The 25,102-nt window shown below is 46.3% G+C and overlaps 2 protein-coding genes across 4 annotated transcripts in view; one reads left to right on the plus strand and one right to left on the minus strand.

Moving 5' to 3' along the window:
- Itsn2 (intersectin 2) overlaps positions 1–4,876 on the plus strand; it is a 131,689-nt gene extending 126,813 nt beyond the window's left edge. For all 3 annotated transcript variants that reach the window (XM_047523601.1, XM_047523600.1, XM_047523602.1), the window contains 3 exons: positions 2,809–2,892; positions 3,315–3,488; positions 3,972–4,876. In XM_047523601.1, the coding sequence (XP_047379557.1) occupies positions 2,809–2,892; positions 3,315–3,488; positions 3,972–4,129 (416 nt within the window). In that variant the 3' untranslated portion in view covers positions 4,130–4,876. The remainder of the gene's footprint in view (positions 1–2,808; positions 2,893–3,314; positions 3,489–3,971) is intronic.
- Positions 3,947–24,728, minus strand: Fam228a (family with sequence similarity 228 member A). The gene is given in 11 exon segments (XM_047523605.1): positions 3,947–5,108; positions 6,163–6,327; positions 9,540–9,681; positions 14,531–14,675; positions 14,799–14,886; positions 17,539–17,730; positions 19,045–19,113; positions 22,763–22,980; positions 22,983–23,096; positions 23,099–23,200; positions 23,203–24,728. Coding segments are annotated over 11 exon segments (1,740 nt in total). The 5' UTR covers positions 23,672–24,728; the 3' UTR covers positions 3,947–5,072.
- Positions 24,729–25,102: the final 374 nt, after the last annotated feature.

A 25,102-nucleotide genomic window follows, 5' to 3' on the forward strand; every position in this document is an offset into this window, starting at 1 on the left:
CCTGAGCCCTCAGTCTGCTCCTCCTCTGGCCCTGCCCCAGTGCTCCTCATCTCCACATCCTGTCCCCAGAGCTATGGAAATGGCTCTTTCAAGGACACCAGTGACCTAATCAGGCTTGGCTCACTTTCTTTGCTGAAGCTCCCAGCCCAATGGAGGGGTTCTAGGCTCCTTCTTCCCTGTGGACCCCCTTACATCCTGAGGGTCCTCTTAGCCCCTGCCTTCTTTCTTCACCTCCCTCCACAGATCTCCTTCCTCCCCTTTCACCAGTCCACCCGTTTCTCTCACAGCCTCCCATGGGGACCTGCCTCCTCGTCTCGGTGAGGTCCTGGCTGCTCCATCCCCCAATTCTGACACCAGCCCCTCCCCAGACACCCTGCTAGCTGCTCCCTCGCCCTGTGCCTGCTGGTGTTTCCAGTGGGGCTCATCAGCCTCCTTCCAACAGTGGCTCTTCCTTCTGGGAAACTCTGTGGATGGGACCCTTGCCCTTGACCACCTAGACTGAAATCTGCCCTCCGCCCACCCCCAGCCTCTCACCTCATCAGCCACTGAGGCCTGTCCTTCTCCACCACCAGCCTTCCCATCTGCCTGGGCCTTTCCTTTCCGGTGGCATAGACCTCCAGTCTCCCACCCAGGTATAGCACCAGGTTCCCTTGCTCTCCACCACCCTCCTCTTCATTTCTGTAGTGCTCTTACAGAGCTGCTCTTGGTGTGCTTCCCTTGCTTAAGTTCTCCCCTTTTGCCTCTGAAATTGAGGACAAATTTCTCATCCTAAACTCGGGGCCCACACCCAGCATGCCCTCCTACCCAGCCCATTTCCCACCATTTCCTGATCCTGGCCTGCGCCCCTGCTGAATAAATAACTCATGGTGCCCAGTCAGCCTTTTGTGTTCGCGCTACCTGTCCACCTGAAAGGCTCGACCCCACGTTGAAGTTCTTCCCATTCAAGACCCAAGTCAAACACTGCCTCCTTCCTGATGCCCTAGCCAGCCTAGAGCGCACACCGGGCGTGAACCTGTACCACACTCTGAACTCCAGTCCTCGGTTGCTCTGCTTAAGGCCCCTAAGCCACTTTTCTGTCTTCATGATCATCAGCTCCCTCAAGGCAACTCTCTTCCCTTGTGTCCACTGGGACTCCGTATTGGTCGCATTGACTGTGTCCACTCTTCACAGATAATCACCAGCTCAGTGTAGCATCTGCCCTCTCTGTGGCCCTCTGCCCAGGACTGTCACAGCCCCAACCCTGTCCCCCAGCCTCCCAGGAATGCCAAGCCCCGTCCTGACCACCTCCTCCCAGCTGTGCCCAGACCTCCCCAGCGACGCCCTGTGCCCCACCCCGCGCCGCTGTGTCCCTTCCCCCACATCCTCCTGCCTGCCCAGCCCTCCTGCTCAGGCTCCTGGCGCTGCAGTTGCAGCTCTTTGTGTTTTTATTCAGGTTTCTCTTATTTTGTTCTCTGCACCTGAAAGGTATGTGTGAATTGGCTTTCGCTAATTGAATGTTATTTTAAAAGCTTACTGTTGAAAAATCAATGAATCAATTCATAAAGCATATAATGATGTCATAATTGGTCAAAGATGCAAATCAAAGTTTTTTTTATGAGCCTTGCTTACCATCAATGTCCTGCTTACCATCAATATCCTGCTTACCATCAATATCAATACCAATACCATCACATTCTGCACTGTCCATGTGTCCGATTCTTTCGACCTGTATCGATTACTTACTGTGTGTCAGGCTCTGTGCTACAAGTAACTGAGTCTTCGGAGAAGAGTAAGGACAGCCCCTGCCTTCAGGGGAACTGAGGGCACATTCTGAGGTGGAGAGGCCACCGAGGGACATGGACCACTTCCTATAGAGAAGGCTTATATGCTGAGAGCTTGAAATGAAATCAGTAGCTCACCAAGTATCCTTGGTTTGTTTTGAATACTAACCTGCTTGACCTCATGTGTATCACGATGAGCCCACTGACTCATTTTTCTCAACATTAAAAGCATTTTGAATAAATAGAACCAGACCTTCAGTAAAACTGCCTTCTTGAGCTATGATGTTTATGTACACGTAATTGGAATTTGGATGCAAGGTTTAGACTTTGGTACCTGATATTTACATTTTGGCTACTTAGAAGCTCTAAATGGAGTTCATTATGGTCCTTTCTAAGCCTCAGTTTTTCTCATCTATAAAATGGGGAGTTGCATTATAAGATTTTTATACAATTTACAATTTAAATATATGTAAAGGTCTAGCACATGCCTAACACAGAGTAAATGTCCAATAAATGTTATTTGCTATAAAGTGATGAATAAATAACATGCATTATTGCTTCATTGGTATTACTATTTGCTAAGTAATTGAGGGTTAATAAAAATGAATAAAACAGGCCGTGGGATGCTCATAAGTCAAGGGTAGTGGGTAGAGACACAGAGGAGGGGATGGGCTGGGGAGGTAGCTATGAGATTGACCTGGATCGTGAAGGATGAGTAGAATGCTGATGGTCAGGGACGGCAAGTGAGGCATTCCTGGCAGGCAGCACAGTCCAGGAAAAGGCCCAGAGCAGCAGGTGCTGGGCTGTTGGGCCCAGTGCCAGCACATACGAGGCTGGGAGTAGTGTTGTGTTTGGTTAGAAAGACAGTCTCTAAGGACTGGGGTGCAGCTCAGTGGAAGAGGGTGTTCTGAGCATGGACGGGGCCTGGTTCAACCCCAGCATCAAGTGTGTTCAGAAGTATCAAGAAAGACTGAGGGTCCACAACTCAGCATCACTGCACAGTCTGCTTCTCAGAGAAATTAACGTGACTCTTCTCCCTCCTTTGTAGCCCGCTCTCAAAAGACATCCGGCATTGGGCGTCTGATGGTGCATGTCGTTGAAGCTACAGAATTAAAAGCCTGTAAACCAAATGGTAAATGCTTCTTTCACCCAAAACACACGGTAATGCCCTGCTCTTCGCTGGTGACCCTCTGCACACTGCATGATGGGATGCATTTTAAAGTCAGTGTTCCCAGTGCCACTGACATGGTGACGAGCTGTTTATTGAACCAGTATTGTCTCTCTGGTTCCCACTAAGCACCAGTGCCTGCCTTCCTGAGTGCTCTCGCACTTGCCCAGGCTTGTAGGGATGGGACCTGGTGGTAGAGCACTTGGTCGCTCCCCAGGGTTACATGACTCTTCAGCCTTGGGGACACAGAGGCTGCACTGCTAGACCACAAGGCCCCGCTGCTGTGGTCTCTAGCATTGCAGATCCCAGTTCTGCTTGAGGGTGGCCCTGTTCCTCAAGCATTTTACCTATACCACGCCTCATGTCGATGGTTCATTTCTGTTCAGGAAAGAGTAATCCCTACTGCGAAATCAGCATGGGCTCCCAGAGCTACACCACCAGAACCCTCCAGGACACACTAAATCCCAAGTGGAACTTTAACTGCCAGTTCTTCATTAAGGATCTTTACCAAGATGTGCTATGTCTCACTATGTTTGACAGAGACCAGTTTTCTCCAGATGGTAAGTATGACTTGGCTTGGAGGTCAAAAGGTGTTCCTAGTTTTCTAGAATTCAGGGCCTGTATTCAGGATGCTCAGCCATACATACACCCCATAACTGCTATAGGAAATGACACAGATTTGTGTCATTTCATTTAAGCCACAGTGGATGCCCTTCCTCAGGGGGAGGAGATGGTGTCAGATGGTCCTCAGAGTCACTACCTGCACACACCAGGTAATGGATGTAACAAATGAGCAGAACATTCTCTGACCAGAGAGACTTGGACTCCAAGTAGGCAGCTGCCCTAAGACAAATCTGTTGTCATTTCCATGCCTCTTATTCAGAGTCTCAAACATCCATAAAACAAAACAAGTCACTTGTTTTGGATGTAAGTTTTGTAAACCTGTTTTAGACCCTCCTCTCGAGGTAGTCCTTTTTTTTTTTTTATTTAATAATTTCAAAAGAACAAAGACTTTGGACCCTTACATAATGTTTATTCACCAGATTTCCTAGGTCGCACTGAAGTTCCAGTGGCAAAAATTCAAACAGAACAGGAAAACAAAGGCCCTACCACCCGTCGACTACTGCTGCACGAGGTCCCCACCGGGGAGGTCTGGGTCCGCTTTGACCTTCAGCTTTTTGAACAGAAAACTCTCCTTTAGGGGATCGGGGAGGGCAGCACCGGAGGCTCTGCTCAGGGCTGGGCTGCAGAATGAGCGCATGGGCTCTCCTGGGACTGAGGGCATCCCTGGGCTTCATCCATCACAAAGCCACGCGAGCTGGGGCCTGTATTTTATTGCACACTAAATCGCTAGCAGTCTATGCAAACATGATCTTTCCTATAAATAAACAAACCCCACAGCACAGTGCCTTGTACTGGTGTTAACATAGTCAGCTGTGTTCAGATGCCAGGTTTCCATTTTCAGGGCTATAAAAGTATTATGTGGAAATGAGGCATCAGACCACCAGATGTTACCACTTGGTGAATGTGTCCACCGTGGGGAGGTTTGGTGACATTGAACCATTCCACACCATGTGACCTCTGCTGGGTCACAGCACTCAGGAGGTGAAGAGTTGGGATGAAATGCTGCAGCCTCAGGGCTCACGCAGCTGATTCTGGTAGAGTGTCTACTCGTGCACTGAATAAAACAGAAACTTGATCCTTTTATTCCTAACTAGATTTTATCATTCTCTGCTATGACAATATAGTTTGAAATATAAAGGGGAAAGCTTGATGTACTTTAAATACTGTGAATTCTAATAATGTGGAAAATATTTTTCAACTTTAATTTTCTGAAGTATAAATTATTTATGTAAATTCCTTGTTTGCATATTTCATAGGACATGCATCTTTAAGCTTTATCATTGCCAATGTACAGAAAGAGAATAAAAATAAAAGTTTATCAATATATCTTCTTCCAAAGTTTGACTGATTTACTTTCTACATGAAAGACTCTTAAAAGGTAACTTCAGAGGCTGCTTATAGTGAAACCAAATTTCATTTCTGATACAATGGGAAAACCAAGGATGGGGTGGCAATAGGGCCAAGAGACCCAGGGCCTCAGCTTGACTCTGCCACCAACTTGCTTTGTAACTTTGGTGAATCTATTTCATGTTTCTGGGGCTCAGTTTCTTCGATGGCTACAATGGAAAACATAATTCAGTATATTCAAATTTTTTAAATCCATCATTGACTCATTCCATGTATTGGTCCTGGGCAATGATTGGTTAAAACATAAACATAAAATAAATAAGGGGGCTGGGGTTGTGGCTCAGTGATAGAGCACTTGCCTAGCATGTATGAGGCACTGAGTTCGATTCTCAGCACTACATATAAACAAATAAAATAAAGGTCCATCAACAATTAAAACATTTAAAAAAAAAATAAAAGAGACAGCTTTTGGAATCTGAAACAAAATGACTGAACATTATGCCTACTTACAGCAAAGTTTGGCAGGTCAGCACAGCCTCACTGAGCAAAGCAAACCGCTGGCTGTCGCAGGTTTGGGGACATGTATTTGTTGATTCTGGAGCTAAGTGTGAGCTAATGTCAGAGTGCCTGAGATGTCCCTGATGATCAGGCAGGTTTAAAACCAGCTCTGGGGGTTCTTTTAGCCATGAGTGCAGAACAGTCCTCTTCTCGGGACTGTCAGGGACTGTAATTCTCACTAGATGAACTGTGACTAGTACCATTTCGCCATTTCAAGACAAGTCAGGGTTCTTTGGGCAGATTTAGGAGAGAGTCACCTGCTGGATCTGAGTACGATGACTTCAGTGACTGTGGTGCATGCCAATAATGCACCCGGCAGCTCCAGCCATCCTCTGAAAGGATACTTGGCAAGGGTATAACTTCGCCTTCCTAAAGGGGACCCGCTTCTTAGCAAGCTGGTTTTGTTACCAAGTCTGTCAGAGGAGAAAGGTCCCCCAGGGCATGACTGGGACTGACCTGGAATGAAACACTACTTGTAAAACCTGGAGCCAGCACCGTGCCTCTCTTAAGCATCAAATATTAGGAGATAATAATCTGTCTTGCTATTAAAATTCTCAACTCACAGTTCCTGTTTCATAACCAGAGCTCTATAAATAGTAACTGCTATTATCTGGACATTTCTTGCAATATCCTTCCCTTCTGGAGAGGAGAAATGTTCGCAGTACTGTAGGACACTGCAGACAGAAGCCAATGAAGCTTCGTTACCTTGTTACAGTGGTGGCCTTGCCTGGCCATCCCCTGCAGGGAGGCCAGGTGCTTCCCCAGGACCTCAGCTGTCATCACTCTTCTTTCCACGGGCTGCGGCCCCCATCTCTGCTCTTGATCCCCAGCTGCCCAGGAGCGGGGTCTCTGCGCTCGGGTCCTTAAAACCTGTTGACAGAAGAGAAGGACTGAGTGTGGTGTAAGATCACAGGAGCAGGGGAGGACCTTGGAATCCTGCCCGACACCCGGTCCTTCTAACAAAGCTGCTTCTCAGGAGGTTCTCCACCAACCCTCCTGCCTCACTCGCCGACTCTGCTTTCCATAGCTCTCCCACGAGCCTCCCGTTTCTCAGCTGCATGGACCTTCTTAGGGTGTGCTGTCCACAACAGGCTCCCCTGCCATTGTGTTCAGACCAGCCTACTCTTCCCAGCACCCTCACACCCTAGAGGTAGGGACAACTGTGACAGGTCCTAGCCCACAGCTCAGGCCTGGCCCACGGATGCCAGGGCAGGACTCATCCCAAATTGCTTCCCTTTTCTGGTTGACAGGAATGAGTTTCCTGGAAACCAGGTGCTGAAGGTGACAAAGGCCCATCAGACAGTCCTGGAGGGGGCCAACCTGCTGACTGCACCCCCACCCGATACTGATGAATGAGCAACAAACTTCTGTTGTGTTTAAACCACTATCTGCTTTTTGGATCTATTGGTGACAGCAAGTAACCTTCCATACCATAAGAATAAGAGCTGACTAGTCACACGAAGATCTAAAATAAACAACAGGGCTACATCACATCAAAAAGCTACACAGCAAAATGAAACAAAAAAGGAAAAGGCCTACTGGGGAACAAGAGAAAATACTTGCAAACCAAAGAGCCAATAAGGGGTTGGTATTCAAAAATATATGAGGAAATCATACCACCCAATAGCAAAAAAGCTAAGAACCCAATTTAAAAATGGGAAAAGAGCTTGAGTAGATTTGGCAGCAGGGCAGGGGGCATACCCAGGGATTCTTTACCACTGAGCTACATTCCCATCCCTTTTGCTTAGGGCCTCACTAAATTGCTAAGACTGGCCTTGAACTTGTGATCCTCCTGCCTTAGCCTCCTGAGTTGTGAATAGTCTTTGAAGAAGACATACAAATGATAACAGGCATAAGAAAAGATGCTCAACATCACTAATTAGAGAACTGCAAACTGAAACCACAGGAAGATACCATATCACACTTGTTAGGTGGTCAGTCATCAACAAGTCAAATTAACAAGTATGGATGAGGATGTGGAGAAAAGGGAACACATGTCCACTTTTGGTGGAGTACAAACTGGTATAGTCATTGTGGAAAACACTATGGAGGTTTCTCAAAATTTCAAAATAAAACCTCTATCTCATCCAGTAATTCCACATCTGATTATATTTTTGAAGGAAATAAAATCATGTCTTGAATAGATATTTGCCCTCCCACGTTCAGTGTGACATTATTCACAATAGCCAAGATACAGGAACTAAGTGTCCATTGATAGGTGAATTGATAAAGAAAAGTGTGTGTGTGTAGGTGTGTGTGTGTTTTCAGCCTTTAAAAAGAAGGAAATCCTGTCACCTATAACAATGTGGATGGTGGATGAACTTGGGGGACATCATCCTCAGTGAAATAAGCCAGACCCAAAAAAGATTAACACTGCGAAAGCCAGTTAACATGTGAAACCTAAAAAAGCTGGACTCAGAGAGTAGAAGGGTGGGTGCCAGGTTGGAGATGGGGAGGTGGAGATGGTGGTCAAAGGCTGCCCACTTCCAGTTGTAAGATGAAGCTCTAGAGATCCAACATACAGCGTGGCGACTACAGTTATTAATACTCTGTTATCCACAGTTGGCCCTCCCTATTCATGAGTTCCATATCCATGGATTTAATCAACTGCAGATCAAAATTATGTGGGGGAAAACTACATCTATACTGAACATTTAGATTCTTTTCCTGATCATTACTCTCCAAACAATACATCACAACTATTTATATTGCATTGATATTGCAGTAGGCATTGTAAGTAATCTAGAGGTGACAAAGTGTACAGGAGGATGTGCACAGTTTATGTACAGAAACTTACCATCTGTGTAAGGGGCTTGAGCGCCACATGTTGTGGTATTCAGAACGGATCCTAGAAACAGTCCCCACAGACACCAAGGGACAACTTCACTTGAAACTTGCTGGGAGAGTGGATCTTACGAGTCCTCACCCACACACCCACATAGTAACAATGTGGAGTGAAGAATATATTAATATGTATATGAAATCATAACCCACACTGAATATTTTTAAAAACTGAATGGGGAGCTCCTTGTACTCTCAAATATAATTATGCTCAGAAAAAGCTGTTCAGGAAAGCAACAAGGTAACCTGTCATCTAAGGAGAATTCATTTGTCTCCAGTGAAACCTGGAGAACAACAGACTGGGTAGAAACTGGGTCCTAAAATATCCAACCAGGTTTTCAAAGTGGAGAGAGGAAACGGTCCCTCCTGAGTGTGGATGGTGAAAGGAGATATGCAAGGACGCACAGCTGTCCCCTGACAACAGGCCCACCAGCAGGTGCTTCCCCAGGGGCCAAGCCTCAGGCCTCAGGGCTTGTGGGAGAGGGCTGGGGGGTGATAGGCCAGGAGCTGCTGTGCCCACCAAATTGTGAGCACTGGATGAGAAAACTGCTGGCAAAATCCCTGCATATAAAAGGCCTCTTAAGGCTGGGGTATGGCTCAGTGGTAGAATGCTTGCCTAGCATGCGTGAGGCCTTAGGTTCAGTCCCAGCACCACTAAAAGAAAATAAAGACAAAATAAAATACCTTTTAAATACTTAAAATCTCATTTTGCTTTCCCCCTTTTGGTATAAATTTCATTTCAAAAAATTCCCACCTATTAAAAAAAATTCCCACCTATTATGACTAAACTAAAAAAACAATTTTTGGTCAGGTATGGATGTGATAAGTAACAAATGGTAGAAAAATGGCAGAAGGACCCAGGCTCATGAGTAAGAGCCGAAGAAATCTTAGAGGGCAGATCCTTTCTGGCCAAGTGTCTCCTGCCCTCGCCTTATAAAGGCACGTTCTGAAGGTGGGGCCCCGGGTCCTGCATCTGCTACCGTGCTGAGTTTCGTCACCAAAGGTTTTCCCGCCCAGACTGCCCACCAGTGCAGACTGTTTCTGGTGTGTAAAGTCAGTGTTCCCTCCTGCCTCCTCTTCTCCACCCCTGTCTTTGGCTACTGCCTCCTCTGCCCCCCAGGAGCCTATTTTTGAGGGAAGGCTTTGCTGGGGGCACTGCTTTTGAAATCAAGGATTCTTGGGGATCTTGGGGATGCTGCCAAATGATGCCAGCCAGGCCCTGCACCCCGATCTCAGCTCACCAGACCCTTCTTTTCAGCCTCTTTGTTCTGGCGAAGCCGTGAGAAATGGAACTGCCTTTCAAAAGCAAGTTGACTTAAGTCGGTAGTCGTCCTCTCTTTACTGAACAGATGCTTCTTCTCTGCACAGATATGCCTTTCAGGACTTTGAAGAAAAGAGGACACATTATCTCAACTCAGAACAAACTGAATTGTACCATTCTAGAAATTAATTTAATGAACTTAGTGTTCGCTATAAAAAGGAAAAGCCAAAGAGACATCACCAGTCGCTGTCCCTCTGCTATGGATTGAATGAGTCCCCTAAATGTCCTTATGTAAAGTCTAGGATCCCAGACTGGTAGTATGGGGAGGTGCTACGAGGTCTACTGGGAGGGTCACAGGTCATGGACTTTGAAAGGGACCACCGTGGGACCTTGGTCTTTTCCTTTTTCTCTTTCTCTCTGCTTCCTGATTCATGATGTGAGCAGTTTGCTCCTACAAATATTCCTGCCATGATGTACTTCCTCAACAATGGCCCAAAGCAACTGGGACCACCTAATCATGGACTTGAACCTTGAAAACTGTGAGCTACATAAACCTTTTCTCTTTGTAAGCTAATCGCCTCCGGTATTTCACTGTAGTAATATGACGCTGGCTGAGATAGCTCTCAATCTCTCTGCCCCACCCACACCCTGCTGGCACAATCTGTAGGTAAGCAGGTGTCATGGGACCCTTCTCCAGCTGTGGCTGAGGCACAGAGAGTTGTGACAGGGATTACCAGAGAGCGTCTGAGTGCTCAAGCCACAAAGTCAGGTAGAAGTGGAGCATCTGCTTTCTACCACCTGCAGAGAAAGCCAGTGTACAGAGAAGCAGAAATGAAGCAGGTTTGCAAGAACTGACATTCCAAAAAGGAAGGGACTGGTCTCCTTATCCCTCCAGCAGTCCAGCGTCTGGCCTTGTCTTTCACGACATGCTGGTGCTTTCTAACATATGTACCTCCCCTCCCCTCTTTAACTTGAGAAAGATTATGTTCTTTGTTAATCAAACTGCCTGTGACTAATCTAAGCACCTTGCTCTCAAGTCCTTTCTTACTTGTCAGTGATGTGAGGTATCCAGAGGGCTGTCACCAAGGCTGCAGGAAACCCAGCAATGAGCCTTTGGAAGCCTTTCTTCCTCCATTTATGCATTTATGATTTTTTTTTTATGATTTTTTTTTTTTTTTTTTTTTTTTTTTTTTGCGGTACTGGGGATCGAACTCAGGGCCTTGCGCTTGCGAGGCAAGTACTCTACCAGTTGAGCTATCTCCCCAGCCCTCATTTATGCATTTAGTAAGAATTTACCCACCGTCCTCTACTCTCTGGTTAAGCACTGGGAACACCAAGATACGTGAGACCCAGCCCGGCCCTCAAGAGGCTGGCCGCACAGGGAGGCTGCCAGGTGACAACTACCTCTCTTAGAGCTGAAACACGCTGACTTGACCAGAGACTCATGGTTTATATGTGTTCCTTTCCTTTAAAGAAAAGGGGTTTTTGAGATGAAACCAGAAAGGATGTCAGAGCCCAGAGAGCACCTCATGTGCCGTGTTAAGGAGACTGCACAGGCTTGTGAGGGTTGTGGGAAGCCACTGAGGAGTGTTCAGTTGCTCGCTCCTGAGACATCCCTCAGGCTGTGAGGTGGAGACTCGATGGGAAGAGACCAAATTAAAGAAGCAGGAGTAACTGAGGCATCAAAGCCTGGGGAGGTGGAGGGGGCCATGGCGAGAGTAAAGAAAGAGAGCGCCTTTGTCTCAGTGGGGCATGGGAAGTTATGTTATTAATGTTCAAATAAAATGGTTTTAAAATGATAAAGAGGCTGGGGATGCAGATCAGTGGTAAAGCACTTGCCTAGAATGCATGAGAGAGAGAGTAAGGAAGAGAAAGAGAAAATTAGTATGGTGAAATGTTAATGTTTGTTGATACCAGCAATAGATTCATAGAAGTTCGTTAGACTTTCTATATTCAGTATATTTTGAAATGGTTATAATAAAATACCTTTTAAAGTTGGTATAATTTTACACATTAACATAACAAAGGAAGAAGAAAATCATAATTTCAAAAAATGCAGAAAAAGGGCTGGGGTTGTGGCTCAGTGGTAGAGCACTTGCCTAGCATGTGTGAGGCACTGGGTTTGATTCTCAGCACCACATATAAATAAATGAATAAAATAAAGGTCTATCAACATCTAAAAAATATTTTTTAAAAAATGCAGAAAAATATAATTTAAAATCCACTCATGATCTAAACAATCTCATAGTATATGAGGAAAAGAAGCAAACTTCTTTAATTTGCTAATGGAGATCTAAAAATCATAGAAAGTACAGTGAAACACTAAAAGCTTTCCTTTTTGTTTAAGAATGAGACCAGGAAGTTCACTATCACCACTCTGACTTTATGCTAGAGATCTTAATTGGACTGTAAAGAAAGGAAAATCCATCATTAGCAGATAATATAATTATGTTCATAACAAATCCAAAAGACTATAAAACATCAGAATTAATAATAAAGTTTAGCAAGATTTTGAGATACAAGATCAATATACAAAATCATTTCTATTTGTATACTGCAATTACAAATAGCTAGAAATTATATAAAATAGTAACAAAATAGGAATAAATTTAACCAAAGATCTATGAGACCTTTAGATATGGTTTTTCATCCATGGAATTCATTCATATTTGGGCCCATATAATTCTGTTTTATATTTTTGGGGGGGTCTTTGATGTAGCATTTTCAGCATCATCCCTGCCCCGTACCCCGTAGATGCCCATAGAGCCCCACCTCCCTGATGACCACAAATGTCTCCAAACCTTTCCATGAGGGCAAAAATCAGTCCTGATTAAGAACCACTGCTTTAAGAGGAATAAAATAAGATTCCAATTAAAGGAGAGATATACCATATTCACGGATCAAAAGACTAGAAATTGTAAGGATGTTCATTCTCCCAAATTGACCTACGTAATCAATGCAATCCCAATAAAAACTCCATCTATTTGTTTGGGGATTTTGTTGTGTGTGTACATCTACATGGAATGTGAGTTAATTTTAAGTTTAGGAGGAATAGTTCTATCAGGCATCAAAACTGATTTTAAAGCTATAGTAAATAAGATAAACAAATAGACCAGAATAGAGAATCCAGAAAGTAAATGTAAAAAGACACTTCATTTGGGTCAAATTAAGATTGCACTGCAGAGCAAGGGGGAAACTATATTTTCAACAAATGGCACTGGGGAGAGTAACTCTAATTATGGTGGAAAATAAAACTCACCTCATAAACAATTTACACAAAAAGCAATTCTAATTAGATTATAACTTAAATTTGAAAAGCAAAACTATAAAGCTATAAAGCTTTTGAAAGAGACATTTTAATGTATAAAAACTACTAGCTGTAAAGGAAAAGAAAGAGGGCTGGGGACATAGCTCAGTTGGTAGAGTGTGTGCCTTGCAAGCATAAGGCCCTGGGTTCCATCCCCAGCACCACAAAAAATAAAAAAAAAAATTGAAATATTTATTCATGAGCAGGGCATGGTAACATGTGCCTACAGTTCCAGTACTCAAGAGGCTGAGGCAAGAGGATGCTTAGGCCCAGGAGTTTGAAACCAGCCTGGATAACATAACAAGACCTTGTCTCAACAATACAAATAAATAAAAATTTTAAAAAAGAATATCTTGTCAGGTATGGTAGTGCCCACCTGTAGTCCCAGTGACTCAGGAGGCTGAGGCAGGAGGATGGCAAGTTCAAGGCCAGCCTGGACAACCTAGAAAGATCCTGGTTCAGGACAGAAAATAAAAAGGGCTGCGGATATAACTCACTCAGTGGTAGGGCATCCTGGGTTCAAACCCCAGTACTGAATCTAAAAGAATAACTACTCATCAAAAAATGTCCTTGGGAAGAGTAAAACCACAATCCATAAAACAAGTGAAGATACACGTATAACTGAAAAGGGGTTTATATCCAAAATATATGAGGAACACATACAAATCCATAAGAAAGACAAACAACCCACAGGAAAAACAAATGGCAGAAGTCTTGAACAGGTACTTCTCAAATGAGAAAATCCAGCAACCAATGAAAGTATGAAAGGCATTTAGTCTCATTGGCAATCAAGAAAATGCTATTAAATAGCTATCAGCTTTACTCAAATTAGTAACACCAGAGTCAAGGAGAATGTGAAGCATGTGAACAGTATTTCTCATCCATGTTGACAGGAGTGTAAAACCTCTTTGGAAAACAGTTTAAACATTATCCTGTGACCCAGCAAACTCCACTCTTAGGCATATACCCTGAGAAGAGTGGCTTATGAGAATCAAAATACCTGCATTGAACTGATCATAATGGTCCAAACATTAAAAACAACAACAACAAAAATCAAGTGTCCACCAAAGTAGAATGACTGAATAAATGGTGGTGTAGTCAAACCACAAAATAGTCCAGGATACTACTACACAAGACAGAAAGGAACACAATGCAGCTGTGTGCGACAACCAGGGTGAATCTTAAAAATAGGCACACAAGATACCAATGACACATTGAACTGTTCGCTGACACAAAACAGGTGCAGTTCATACTATGTAGACTACTTATCAAGTTTTTTGAAAAGTCAATCACGCTTTAAGTTTGCATGCATATGAAATTCAAAAATGGGCAACATAAACAATATTATTTAAGGATACAAAAGTAGTTGTTTGGGAGAGCAAGGAAGTGAAGCCCTACAGAGGGAAGAGAGCTGGGGGCAGGGAGAGACCGTCATGGCAGTGGACCATCCATCTCCTGACCTGAGTGGTGAGCTCCAAGGAATACCCTGGGCATTGGTCAAGCTACTTGTGTTTCATGCTGATCTCTCCAAAGACTGCATAATAACAAGAAAACCATAAATCACTAAAAGAAAAACTGACCAACTACAAGACCTACATTAGGAAGTAAACTAAACTGCGGGTGAAACCAGTATTTGTGTGTTCCCTTCTTTGGTTACTCCGTACCTGAATGTTCTGCCTCTCCTGGGTACCCGAGAGGCCTTACGATGCTCTTTCGGAATCACGTTGTGAACAGTGAAGATGAATGGGGGTGATTCGTCACGCAGCCTGGCCTTTGTTTCTTTAAGCTCTTTTGCAGAATATCGTTTTCCTATAGGAAAATAAAAAAAAATCTAAGTCAACACTCTTAAAAGCAGCCCCCGGGGGTCTTGGGGTGGCACATGATTTGACAATTCACAATCTCTAAGAATGACATCCCATGCTCACACAGCACCTGTCTCATACTGAAGGCTAGTTTTGGTCTCTTCGTCCGCCTTCTGCTGTCTTCGAAACAGAGGGCCACAAAATGGAGGCACCGCACCCTGCAAAAAAGTGACACTCTTTGGGACCCCCGAGGCGTTAGTATGGGCAAAGCATTCTAGGGTCCGCAGGGCAGGGCAAGAGGGAAGGGCTGCTGCTGCACAGGGGCCCTTCCACCCAGCTCCAGCGCGGGAACGAGGGAGGGAGGTCGCCCGCACACAGAGGCCCACTCCGCTCGGTTCACTGCGGCTGGGCCACTAGGCGCCACGCCCAGGCCAGGTCTTGTCCTGAAGGGTGTCTCAGTCTAGAAGAGACAAGCCCCACACGGTGACAATCTAGTCTCGAGAGGAACCAGCTGAGGACGCTGCGAGAGCACCAGGCAGCGCTCTGAACCACCGAGGGGGAAGGGTGTCCCAGGGAAGCCGCTGCAGAGGGGAAAAGGTGTTTCTCTCTCTCCTCCTGATTATAAGCCTTAGGCAGAAGGACCATTTTTTTCCCTGTAGTTCTGCCACAACACTTAACCCAATGCTGGGTTCAAGGTCTAGGTGCCTCGCCAACATCCTAGAGGGGACTCTACCCATGACCAGAAGAACCTGATCTGGCTTGGGTTTCTGCGAGAAGCAAAATAAACCACTTCTCTCCTCAGGGTCAGACATATTATTAAACAACAACAACAACAACAGACTAATAGTATCTGATGGCTAATTCTGCTACCCACGAGGAAAAGCCCAAACCTACATCTCTCCATTTTCATTCATCTATTGGCAGCTGAAGCATCTGAAGACTCAGTAGGAGCTCAACTCTTGGCTCCTCTGGGCAGCCCTCCCTTCGACCCCTTATGCCTCCCGCAGAGAGGAGCCTCCTGAGTCCCATTGACTCTGCGGGTCCAGTGACAAGTCACGCTCCACTGACCCACTGCTGGGGACAACTCTTCCTCTGTTGAAGGTGAGTGAACAAAACAGCAAATTCTCACTCAGCCTCATTATGCAACCATCTAAATTACTTTGGGTTCCTATTCTAAAACTCCGGGGAAAAGCTTTTGTGGATTTTTTAAAAAATGAACAGAGAATAACTATGAGACCTCCCAGACTCTGGGTGTAGCTCAGTGACAGGGAACTCACCCAGCACGTGTGAAGCCCAGAGCACCATCCCAGCGCACACACACACACACACACACACACGACTAAAACCACCAGGTTTTCCCAACTCCAGCACTCCTAAGAATAAATAAATAAAAGTCAGACACCAACCCTACTTTTCCATAATTTGGATTATTTCTCTTCATGTAAAAAGGATCAGATACTTCAGAATCATAATGGTCCCTAGCTACAGTTTCCTTTAGGAAGAAAACACACCAAAGATCAAATCACTATACACAAACTGTTTTGCAAGATTCATAAAAGCCAAATAGTCAAATGCTCATTTTTATATAAACACCCAGCTTCAAAGGGTTAGAAGAAGCTTCAGCAGGGATTTAGACTTCAGTGAGACTCCACCGTCTTTTAGAAGGAATCATTCACTTTTAGTCTGAAATCACCAAGGAACTTTGGCTTCAGAACTTTTTGCTACACAAGGCAGGCGCTCTCTGGGCCACTGTAACCATGAGGAAGTTTATCTTTAGGCTGAGTGTGATTCTGCCTTGTAACTTCCAGGAGCAGATGTGAGCTCATACACCTATCCATCGCCACCAGGTCTGCCTTCTAGATACTTAAGGCTTTCACTCGCCCTGGGTTCAGCTCTCCCTCAGGCTGAACATGCACCTCTCTCCCCTCTTCCACTATGAAGTGGTGCCAAGACTCCACCCTTTCCTAAAGGTTCTGCAGCTGGTGGGTGTCCCCTGAACATCAGGAGTGACAAGACCTGACAGGTGGGCCCGGCCCCCCTATTTCAGCCTGAGTGCAGATGTTTTGGTGGGTGCCAGCTCACAAGGCTCATACTAAATTTCCAGACACTTGAGAAAACCACCTGGACTTCAACAGGTTATTTTTGAGAAGTGACTTTCCTGTGGAATACTCGTATGATCACACTTCTGGACATAACTGTATGATTGTGCACTTGGATTTCAAAGAGATTTGCATCTCATCTTGAGCTCTGCCTCTTAGGGCATTTAGGTATTAGTATGTAACACACATATCAGAAATTCTGTTCACAAATACACTTAAACACTCTTGACATCCCAGCTAAACTGCTCTGTATCTCCAGTAAATACCTAGGAAGGGGGACAAAAAAAAGAGTGAAAATACTGCAGTGCACAACAGACACATTTGGTACTGCAAAGAGGTGGGCCTGAATTCTTAAGGAGGCTTCTGACCTCAAAGTTAAAACAAAAAATATCTGCAAAGTAAGAAACCAGAAGAATGCTGTTTTGCAAAACCAGACTGAAGAACAGAACTGTTAGCCTCTGTATCTAGTGGCTGGCTGACCACAGAAACTAGAAAGCCAGCCAGCCTCTCTGCCAACCCTGCATTGCCACATGACCCAGTGGCACTGTGGGAAAGCTGGCCAGGGGGTCCTGGGGACCCGGCTGCTTCCTGATCACAGGAATAGGGAGGAGAAGAGTCCCTGGCACCTAATTCCTGCAGCTATATACACCATTAGGCAAACGTGAGAATGATGAGATGAATGGAAAATCTTAAGGATAGCAGAAATATTAAGGATAGAAAAACAGAAGAAAACCGACATTAAAAAAAAAAAAAAAAAAAAAACCTCAGTACCGTTTTACTTGTGGACTTTAAATAACATTCAAAGTTCTCTCGCTTTGCTTTTTCAGCTCCTCTATTTGAGATTACTTTTCCCATAATTCTCTGCTGAATGGGCTCTGCGACATTTACAACCCATTTTCTGTGTAGCATCTCTTTTCTTCTTTCCTTAAAAGTATCCAGATGCTGTAAATATGCATCCAGTTTCTAATGAATACAAACAAAACAAAACAAGTCAGTAAGAAATTTTCCATGTTTTGGGATTTGACTAATGGGGTGGGAGGAAGAGACACTTTCTCCACTCCTGAGCTCTCTGCCACATTGAGGCTGCCACGTGCTAGCACAAGATCATCAGAGCACAGAATGAAGTTCAGAAAGAGAACCTGAGAGCACAGAGCAGGCAGAGGTGAAGTCCTAAGGCGTGCCACGCCTTCAGACTGACCTGCATTTCATTCATTAGTTGGATTAGACTGTTTCTAACTCACCAATTTTTTTGCTTCTTTTTAAGAATTTCAAAGCATTTTCTGGTTACCCATTCCGTGTCTAGCCTACATCATCAGGAAACGTTGTGACTAAACTGGTTGAGCAAAAAGAGCACTAAATTTGTTTGGACACCTCTCTCTGCTCTGTACAAGGAGGCTAAGCCCACCTACCACTTTTGATGCCCAAATGAGAATATATGTGCATTTTCTTTAAATTGCAAACCACAATACAAATGTCAAAGTGTTGTTAGAACACCAAATTTCAATCCCTCTCACTATGATTAACCCCCCTTAAGTTTTTTTAATTCCATAGTGATTATCAGTTGCTGATTGATCGTTACCCTGGAATACTATTCACTTCTGGTGGTTTTAGGAGACACAGGAGGCGGAGGCAAGTTTCAGGAGGAAAGGATTTCTATTTAGTCCCAAGACAAAGATGGGGAGCAGTTAGAACATCTCTGGGATATCTTGAGGGCACATCCAAACAGGATTCAGGACTCTTAGTGATCTTAGGTGGTACAATCTCAGATCTCCACAGAACAAGGAGTGAATCAGAGGAGCCTCATTCTCCCTGCAAATGAGTCTCTTTGACATGGTGCTATGGTTTGGATATGAAGTCCCCCAAAAACTTATGTGTTGAACGCTTGGTCCCTAACTGATGGCGCTATTGGGTGGTGAAGTAAGGCCTGGCTGGAAGAAGTAGGTCCTTGGGGGGATATATTGAGACCCCTGCCCCTTCCTCTCCTCCTCTTTTTCCTTCCTGGCTGCTGTGAGGTGGGCAACTCTGCTTCCCCATGCACTCCCCACCCCGATGGGTGCCACAGGCCCAAAGCGACGGGGCCAAGTGACCACAGATCGAAACCTCTGAAGCTGGGAGCCAGAACAAATGTTTCTTCTTTTTAAGTTGTTTATCTCCCACATTCGTCACAGCGAAGAAAGCCCACTAACGCACAGGGTGACATCAGCTCTGTTGGGCTCTCTGTATCGCTCCTGCTGCCCAGAGCACACTTGGAACGCTCAGTCTGTAGCCAACGCTCACCTTCACAACATAATTCTCTCTAAATAATATGGCATGGACAGCTTCATCGACGTCTTCTCTAGCTAATACCTAAAATGACAGAATTGAAGATAAGGAGGTTATTCCCGAAGAAACAAGCCAGAATGACAAGTCTCAAGGCAGCTTACCAATAGCTTTAGTGTAAATCTAATGGTTCGTCACTTTTTATTAAGGAAAATTTCAAAAACCCATCCCTTAGGTTCAACAATTATCAACTCACAGTTAATTTCATTTCCTCTAAATCCCTATTCATTTTTCTGTCCTCCACCCAATTTTGAGACAAAACCTTGATGTCGTACCATTAAATCATCTTTTTTTTAAGTGCTAAGAAGCTTACTAATTAAAGGAACCCTGTATAAAGTGAAGCCTCTTTTCAGGTATTCATTCAGTAGGCATGTTGTAAAGGGCCCTTGATGTTTCCTATCTTCTGATAGGTCGCTTCATAGGTCAAAAACACACGACTTTCCATTTAGAGTAACATCCAGTCTCAAAACTAGTTAGGCCCAGTTTCAGGCTTCTTACAAATATTGTCTCACACCTAGGGACTTTCTGTTTGCGTTATGAGTTTGGGTGAAGCTGATGTGTTTGACTCTTCACTGTAGGGCTTTTCCATTTGGGTCAATATAAACTGATCTGCAGTTTTCATTCCTATATTACTAAGGAGGAATTATGGCACATGTCTGTGATCCCAGGGACTTGGGAGGCTGAAGCAGGAGATCACAAGTTCGAAACCAGTTTCAGCAAATTAGCAAGGCCCTGAGCAATTTAGCAAGACCCTGCTTCAAAATAAAAATTAAAAAGGACTGGGGATGTGGCTCATTAGTCAATCCCCAGTACAAAAAAAAAAAAAAAAATATCCAGTATCTGGAAGAGATACACTATTACCTAGAATTATTATCTCTAGTGAAAAATTATACAGGTTCTTAGGATTCTGTTATTCCATCTGGTTCTTTCTGTTCCTGCCACTTTGAGTGCATCAAAATCAACTAAACCCCAAACTCAAAATACCAAAAGAAGAGTTCTATTTTTATCCATAGTTTATGTGAAATCTAAAATATTTGAACAGCTAGTTGGATAATCTCCAAAATACCGCTCTTTATAATGTAAACAATCTCACTTTAAAGACTTCTCATACTTATTTTAAGACGGAAACTGAAAAAGTATGTAAAACAAACAAGCTTCCCTCATACTAAACTATTAATTTAGAATCAGTCATTCTATTTGGAGGAGAAACCCGCCACCTCTTTTTTAACCATTCTAAGATTAGGAGGAAGCAAAGTTATATACACTCTTGGCTGTGTGTCAGACTGAACCCTGGGGCATTTAAACACTGAACCAACAACCCCAGTTCTTCTTATTTTTTTTATTTTGAGGCAGGGTCTTGCTAAGTTGCTTAGAGCCTAAGTTGCTAAAGCTGACCTCCAACTTTAAATCTTCCTGCCTCAGCCTCCAAAATCGCTGGGATTACAGGCGTGGGCCACCTCATCAGCCCCCGGCCCGGCCCTATGTCAGATTTTTAAACTACCTTTTTTTGTTGTTGTTAAAAAATAAAAAATAAATAAATAAATAGGCAGTGTGTGGGCTGGGGTTGTGGCTCGGTGGTAGGGCACTCCCCTAGCATGTGTGGGGCACTGGGTTTGATTCTTAGCACCACATATAAAAATAAATAAAGATATTGTTTCCATCTACAGCTAGAAAAAATTTTTTTTTAAATAGGCAGTTTGTGTTCGATGGCTCCTGCTTGGAAATTTGCCATAGAACTTAGGAAGACGTTAATGGTTCGCGGCAGCCCTCGGGAAATGCCGAGCTCTCTGTGCACACGTACAAATCCGGCAACTCCGCACTCTGCCTCCACGGTCAGGGGCCTCAAGGAAATCCCGGGAACTTAAAACACGGGAAGCCCGAGGACCTATGGAACCACAGCGCTCTCCCTGCGAGGGACCCTTGGTGCGGCTCCTACCTCCATCAGAGACACCGACTCGGGCTCCGGCCATTTCTTCAAGTTCTCTGGCCTGAAATGTTCCCCGTAGTTGGCCATGTTCACGGCAGCCATAGACCGCAGGGTCCCGGGGAGAAGAGGTAAACCGAGCGGCCCGGATCCTCGCTCGCCCCTCTCCCGCGGCGGCAGCTGCACCCCACGCGCCGGCCTCCCCTGGGCGGTTCCTGGTCGGGCTCTGGGAGGTTGCCGGCTGGGGGTCGGGTGCGCTCGCGGCGGCCTCTAACGCCCGCCTGCGGAGGCTGAGGCAGGAGGTTGCAAGTTCGAGGTCAGCCTCGGCAATTTAGCAAGACCCTGTCTCAAAATAAAAAAAATAAAAAGGGATGTGGCTCACTGCTAGAGCGCCCCTGGGTTCAATCCCTGGCACGGGAAGAATGAAGAAAAACCTGTAATTCCCCCAACAGCTCTGCCTCCATACTTGGAGGGGTCAAGTTCCCCCAGCGGGGCCCGCAAGCTGGGACCTGAGCGCTGCGTTCTGGGGAGCCCCACGGTGCTGGCTGCGCAGAGAAACTCACAAGTTACAAAGTAAACAACTGCCAACTTAAACACTTCTGGGTCTTTCTCGCCCAAAGTAAGGGACTCCATCTACTCTATGCTCAGGTGCCTGGCGCTAAGTAGATTTAACTTTCTATTACATTATTATTATTATTAATTTTTTTTTTTTTTTTTTTTTTTTTTTTTTTTTTTTTTTTTGCAGTGCTGGGGATTGAACCCAGGGCCTTGTGCTTGCAAGGCAAGCACATTACCAACTGAGCTATATCCCCAGTCCTCTATTACATTATTGATTTAACAGGTTCAAACATCATTAATGAAAAGCGAGGAAATCGGTGTGTTTATATGACTATCTTCTCTACATTCTAATTGGTAGTAGTGTATACAACACTGTAATTCTGTTCCATGACCATAACCTCATGTTTGTTTCAGTCTCTTACAGTTTAGAGTCCATGGTCCCACTGAGTCCTTTTACTATGCATTTTGGAAGTATCTTGACCCAAGTTCTTGAGTTAACCATTTTTTCAAGAAGGACCCTTGAGAGGCAGTAGGTAGCTCAGTGGTGTAGCGCTGGCCTAGTGTGCACCAGGCCCTGGGCGCATCCCCAGCACTGCAAAAACAAAACCATTCCTTTTTATTGCCAAGCCATATTCTATTTTATGGATAGATCACATTTTATTTGATCTACTTACTAGGTAATGGGCATTTATTTATTTATTTATTTATTTATTTATTTATTTATTTATTTTGCGGTGCTGGAGATCAAACCCAGGTCCTTGTGCTTGCAAGGCAAGCTCTCTACCAACTGAGCTATCTCCCCAGCCCTGGGCATTTATTTGATTGGCTCCATTTTGGCAATTCAGAATACTGCTGCTATGAATCTCTTTTGTTACATTCCACTGCTTAATTTAATATTTAATTTTGACAAAATATTTAATCTTGAAAACAAAGTTGACCAAACAGAGATGGTAAGAAATCATGAACAGAATCTACAAGAACTATGGGATATCATAAAAAGGCCAAATTTAAGAATTATTGGGATTGAGGAAGGCACAGAGAAATACACCAAAGGAATGAACAATCTATTCAATGAAATATCAGAAAATTTCCCAAATCTGAAGAATGAAATGCAAAATCAAGTACAAGAGGCTTATAGGACTCCAAATATACAAAATTAGGACAGACCCACACCAAGGCATATTATAATGCCACCTGTTCCCTGAGCATGTTGGCCGTGGAAGCCAGCTCCGAGTTCTGCGCTTTCAAGCTTTTCACTTTTTCCTCCAGCCTGGCGATTCTCTCCAGCTTCCTTTTCCGGCACTTGGAGGCGGCAATGCGGTTCCTCATACGCTTCGTCTCCGCCTTGATACGTTCCTGGGACTCCATATCGATGGGAGACAGGGGCTGCGACTCGCTAGGCATCTCGGGCAGGTCTGCGGCTCCTCCTTCAGGGCCTGCAGCCCTGGGTGCTGCACCGAGATCTGCTGGGTCAGGTGGTGCGGCAGCGGCTGCTGCTGGGGCTGAGCGGGAAAGCCCAGCCCGGCCCGCCGTAGGAGGGCGCCCCGCCGCCGCTGCTGCTCAGCGAGCCCGGGTTGAAGTTGCTGAAGTTAGCGTAGACTGGCGGCTCGCTGTGCAGGCTGGAGCTGAGTCTCCACTGCCGCTTCCGCCCGCCACCGAGGCCAACTCGGGAGCCACCATGCCCGCCCCGCTGACCGGCTGTGCAGCCGACGGGACGCTGGGCAGCGAGTTCTGGCTATGCAGCTCTGCCAGGGCGCCCACGAAGCCCTCGCCGAAGCCCTCCTGCTCGTCAGTCACGTTATTGGGGCACAGGAACTGGATGGAGGTCCGCGTGGTAGTGACGTGCCCGTTGCTGGACTGGATGAGCACGTCCTCCAGCTCGGGCGACGCCAACTTGAGCAGCCGTAAGTAGGGCGAGGTGAGACGGTCCGAGCTCTTGGCGCGGAGGTGCGGTTTCAGGCTGCCCACCGGGTCGTCTAGGTTCAGGGTCATGCTCTGTTTCAGGATCTTGGGGTTACTGTAGCCGTAGGCGTCGCTCTCGATCTGGAGGAACGAGGCGTTGAGGGCATCGTCGTAGAAGGTCGTTTCCATCTTTGCAGTCATAGGACGGTCGGTCACTTCACGTGGGGTTAGTTTGAGCTGTGCGCAGAAGTTTCGGGGCCTCAACAGCGCGCTGGCAAGCTGGGGACACTCGCGCCTCCCGAGCCTTTAGCAAAGAAAGTTTAAGAGCGCGCGCCCCCGCTGGTTGATCTACCCCCTGCGCCCTCGTTCCCAGCTCGCTCCAGGGAGCGCAGGGTTAAGATGCCGCCTGCACTCTTACTTGTCCGCTCGCGCGCGCTGCCCAGCTTTAAAAAGTCGCGGTCACTCCCAGAGCGCTCTTCGGGCGCAGCCGTACCTCCGAGCCAGCTGATGAACTCGCCTCCCGGGGCAACGGCTCTCCGGCGGCGCTGGGCAGCACCGAACCCACAGTGGCGGCGGGTGGCGGCCGCCCGAACTCAGATGTCTGTCCCCTCCACCGCTGCGAGGGGGAGGGGGACGCCCGGCAGCCGCGACTCGCGCTCGCCCAAGTTCAGCAACCGGTGCGAGTGAAGCTGAGCGCAGGTCTCTCCTCTCTCCGCTGCCTTCTTTTCTTTACCGTCGCCGCGGCAGCTTACGGGGCAGGATGGGTTTGCAAAAGTTCGTTCCGGGACCCGGGGCCACTTGTCCCTGGTCCTCGAGGCCGGGAAAGTTGCTTGCTGCTGCTGCCGCTGGCTGACTTCCCCGCGCGGACAGTCGCCGCTCTCGGCGACTGTCAGCAGCGCCCAAACAGCGGGGCTCTCCTCCCGGAGGCGGCAGGAAAAGCGGATCTCCAGGCGCTCCCCAAAACACCAGCCCGGGCGCCACAGGCGTTAGCTCTAGGCTGTTGGTGAGAAAAGAGAAAAGAACCAGATTTGCAGCTCAGACTCCACTGCAGTCCTCCTAGCTGGCTGAGGGTCTGTCTCCCTGAGTCCGCACCTCCACTCCCCTCGCCGCTTCAGCTACACTCCGTGCAACTCTGAGCCCTTATCCAGCCGGAGCTCAACACTCAGCTGCTACCAGTCAACCCCTAAAAACAGCCCAAGATGTCACCCCAAGGCCTTCCCATTGGCTCGCGTCGCTCTCAAGGGGGCGGGCCCGCCCGTCACCTTGGAGACCCCACCTAGAAGATTCTTCTCTGGGCCCGCGGAGGCTCACGGGTTGAGGTAATGCTCCGCTGCCCTCCTACAGTTGGGCCCTGCTTTCCCCTCCTCGCTCCTTCCGCCCTCCCGCGCTCTTCCCGGCCTTCTCTTCCCGGGTCCCCGCCCCGGCGCGTCTTTCCCGGCCCGCCCGGTGCATTGTGGGCTGACGTCTGGGGGTTTGACTGTCTAGTGACGGGGACTGCTGCGAGCGACTGGACGTTCGCCGTGTCAGACCCAAGCGAGCCCAAGTTCAGGGCTCAGGACCAGGATTCGGGGACCTGGAAGGCTGAGGATGCGAGCCAGTCGTTCAGGGCATTGGGCGCGGGCGGGGAACGGA

The sequence above is a fragment of the Sciurus carolinensis genome, chromosome 13 (genome assembly GCF_902686445.1).
Source record: "Sciurus carolinensis chromosome 13, mSciCar1.2, whole genome shotgun sequence".
NCBI lineage: Eukaryota > Metazoa > Chordata > Mammalia > Rodentia > Sciuridae > Sciurus > Sciurus carolinensis.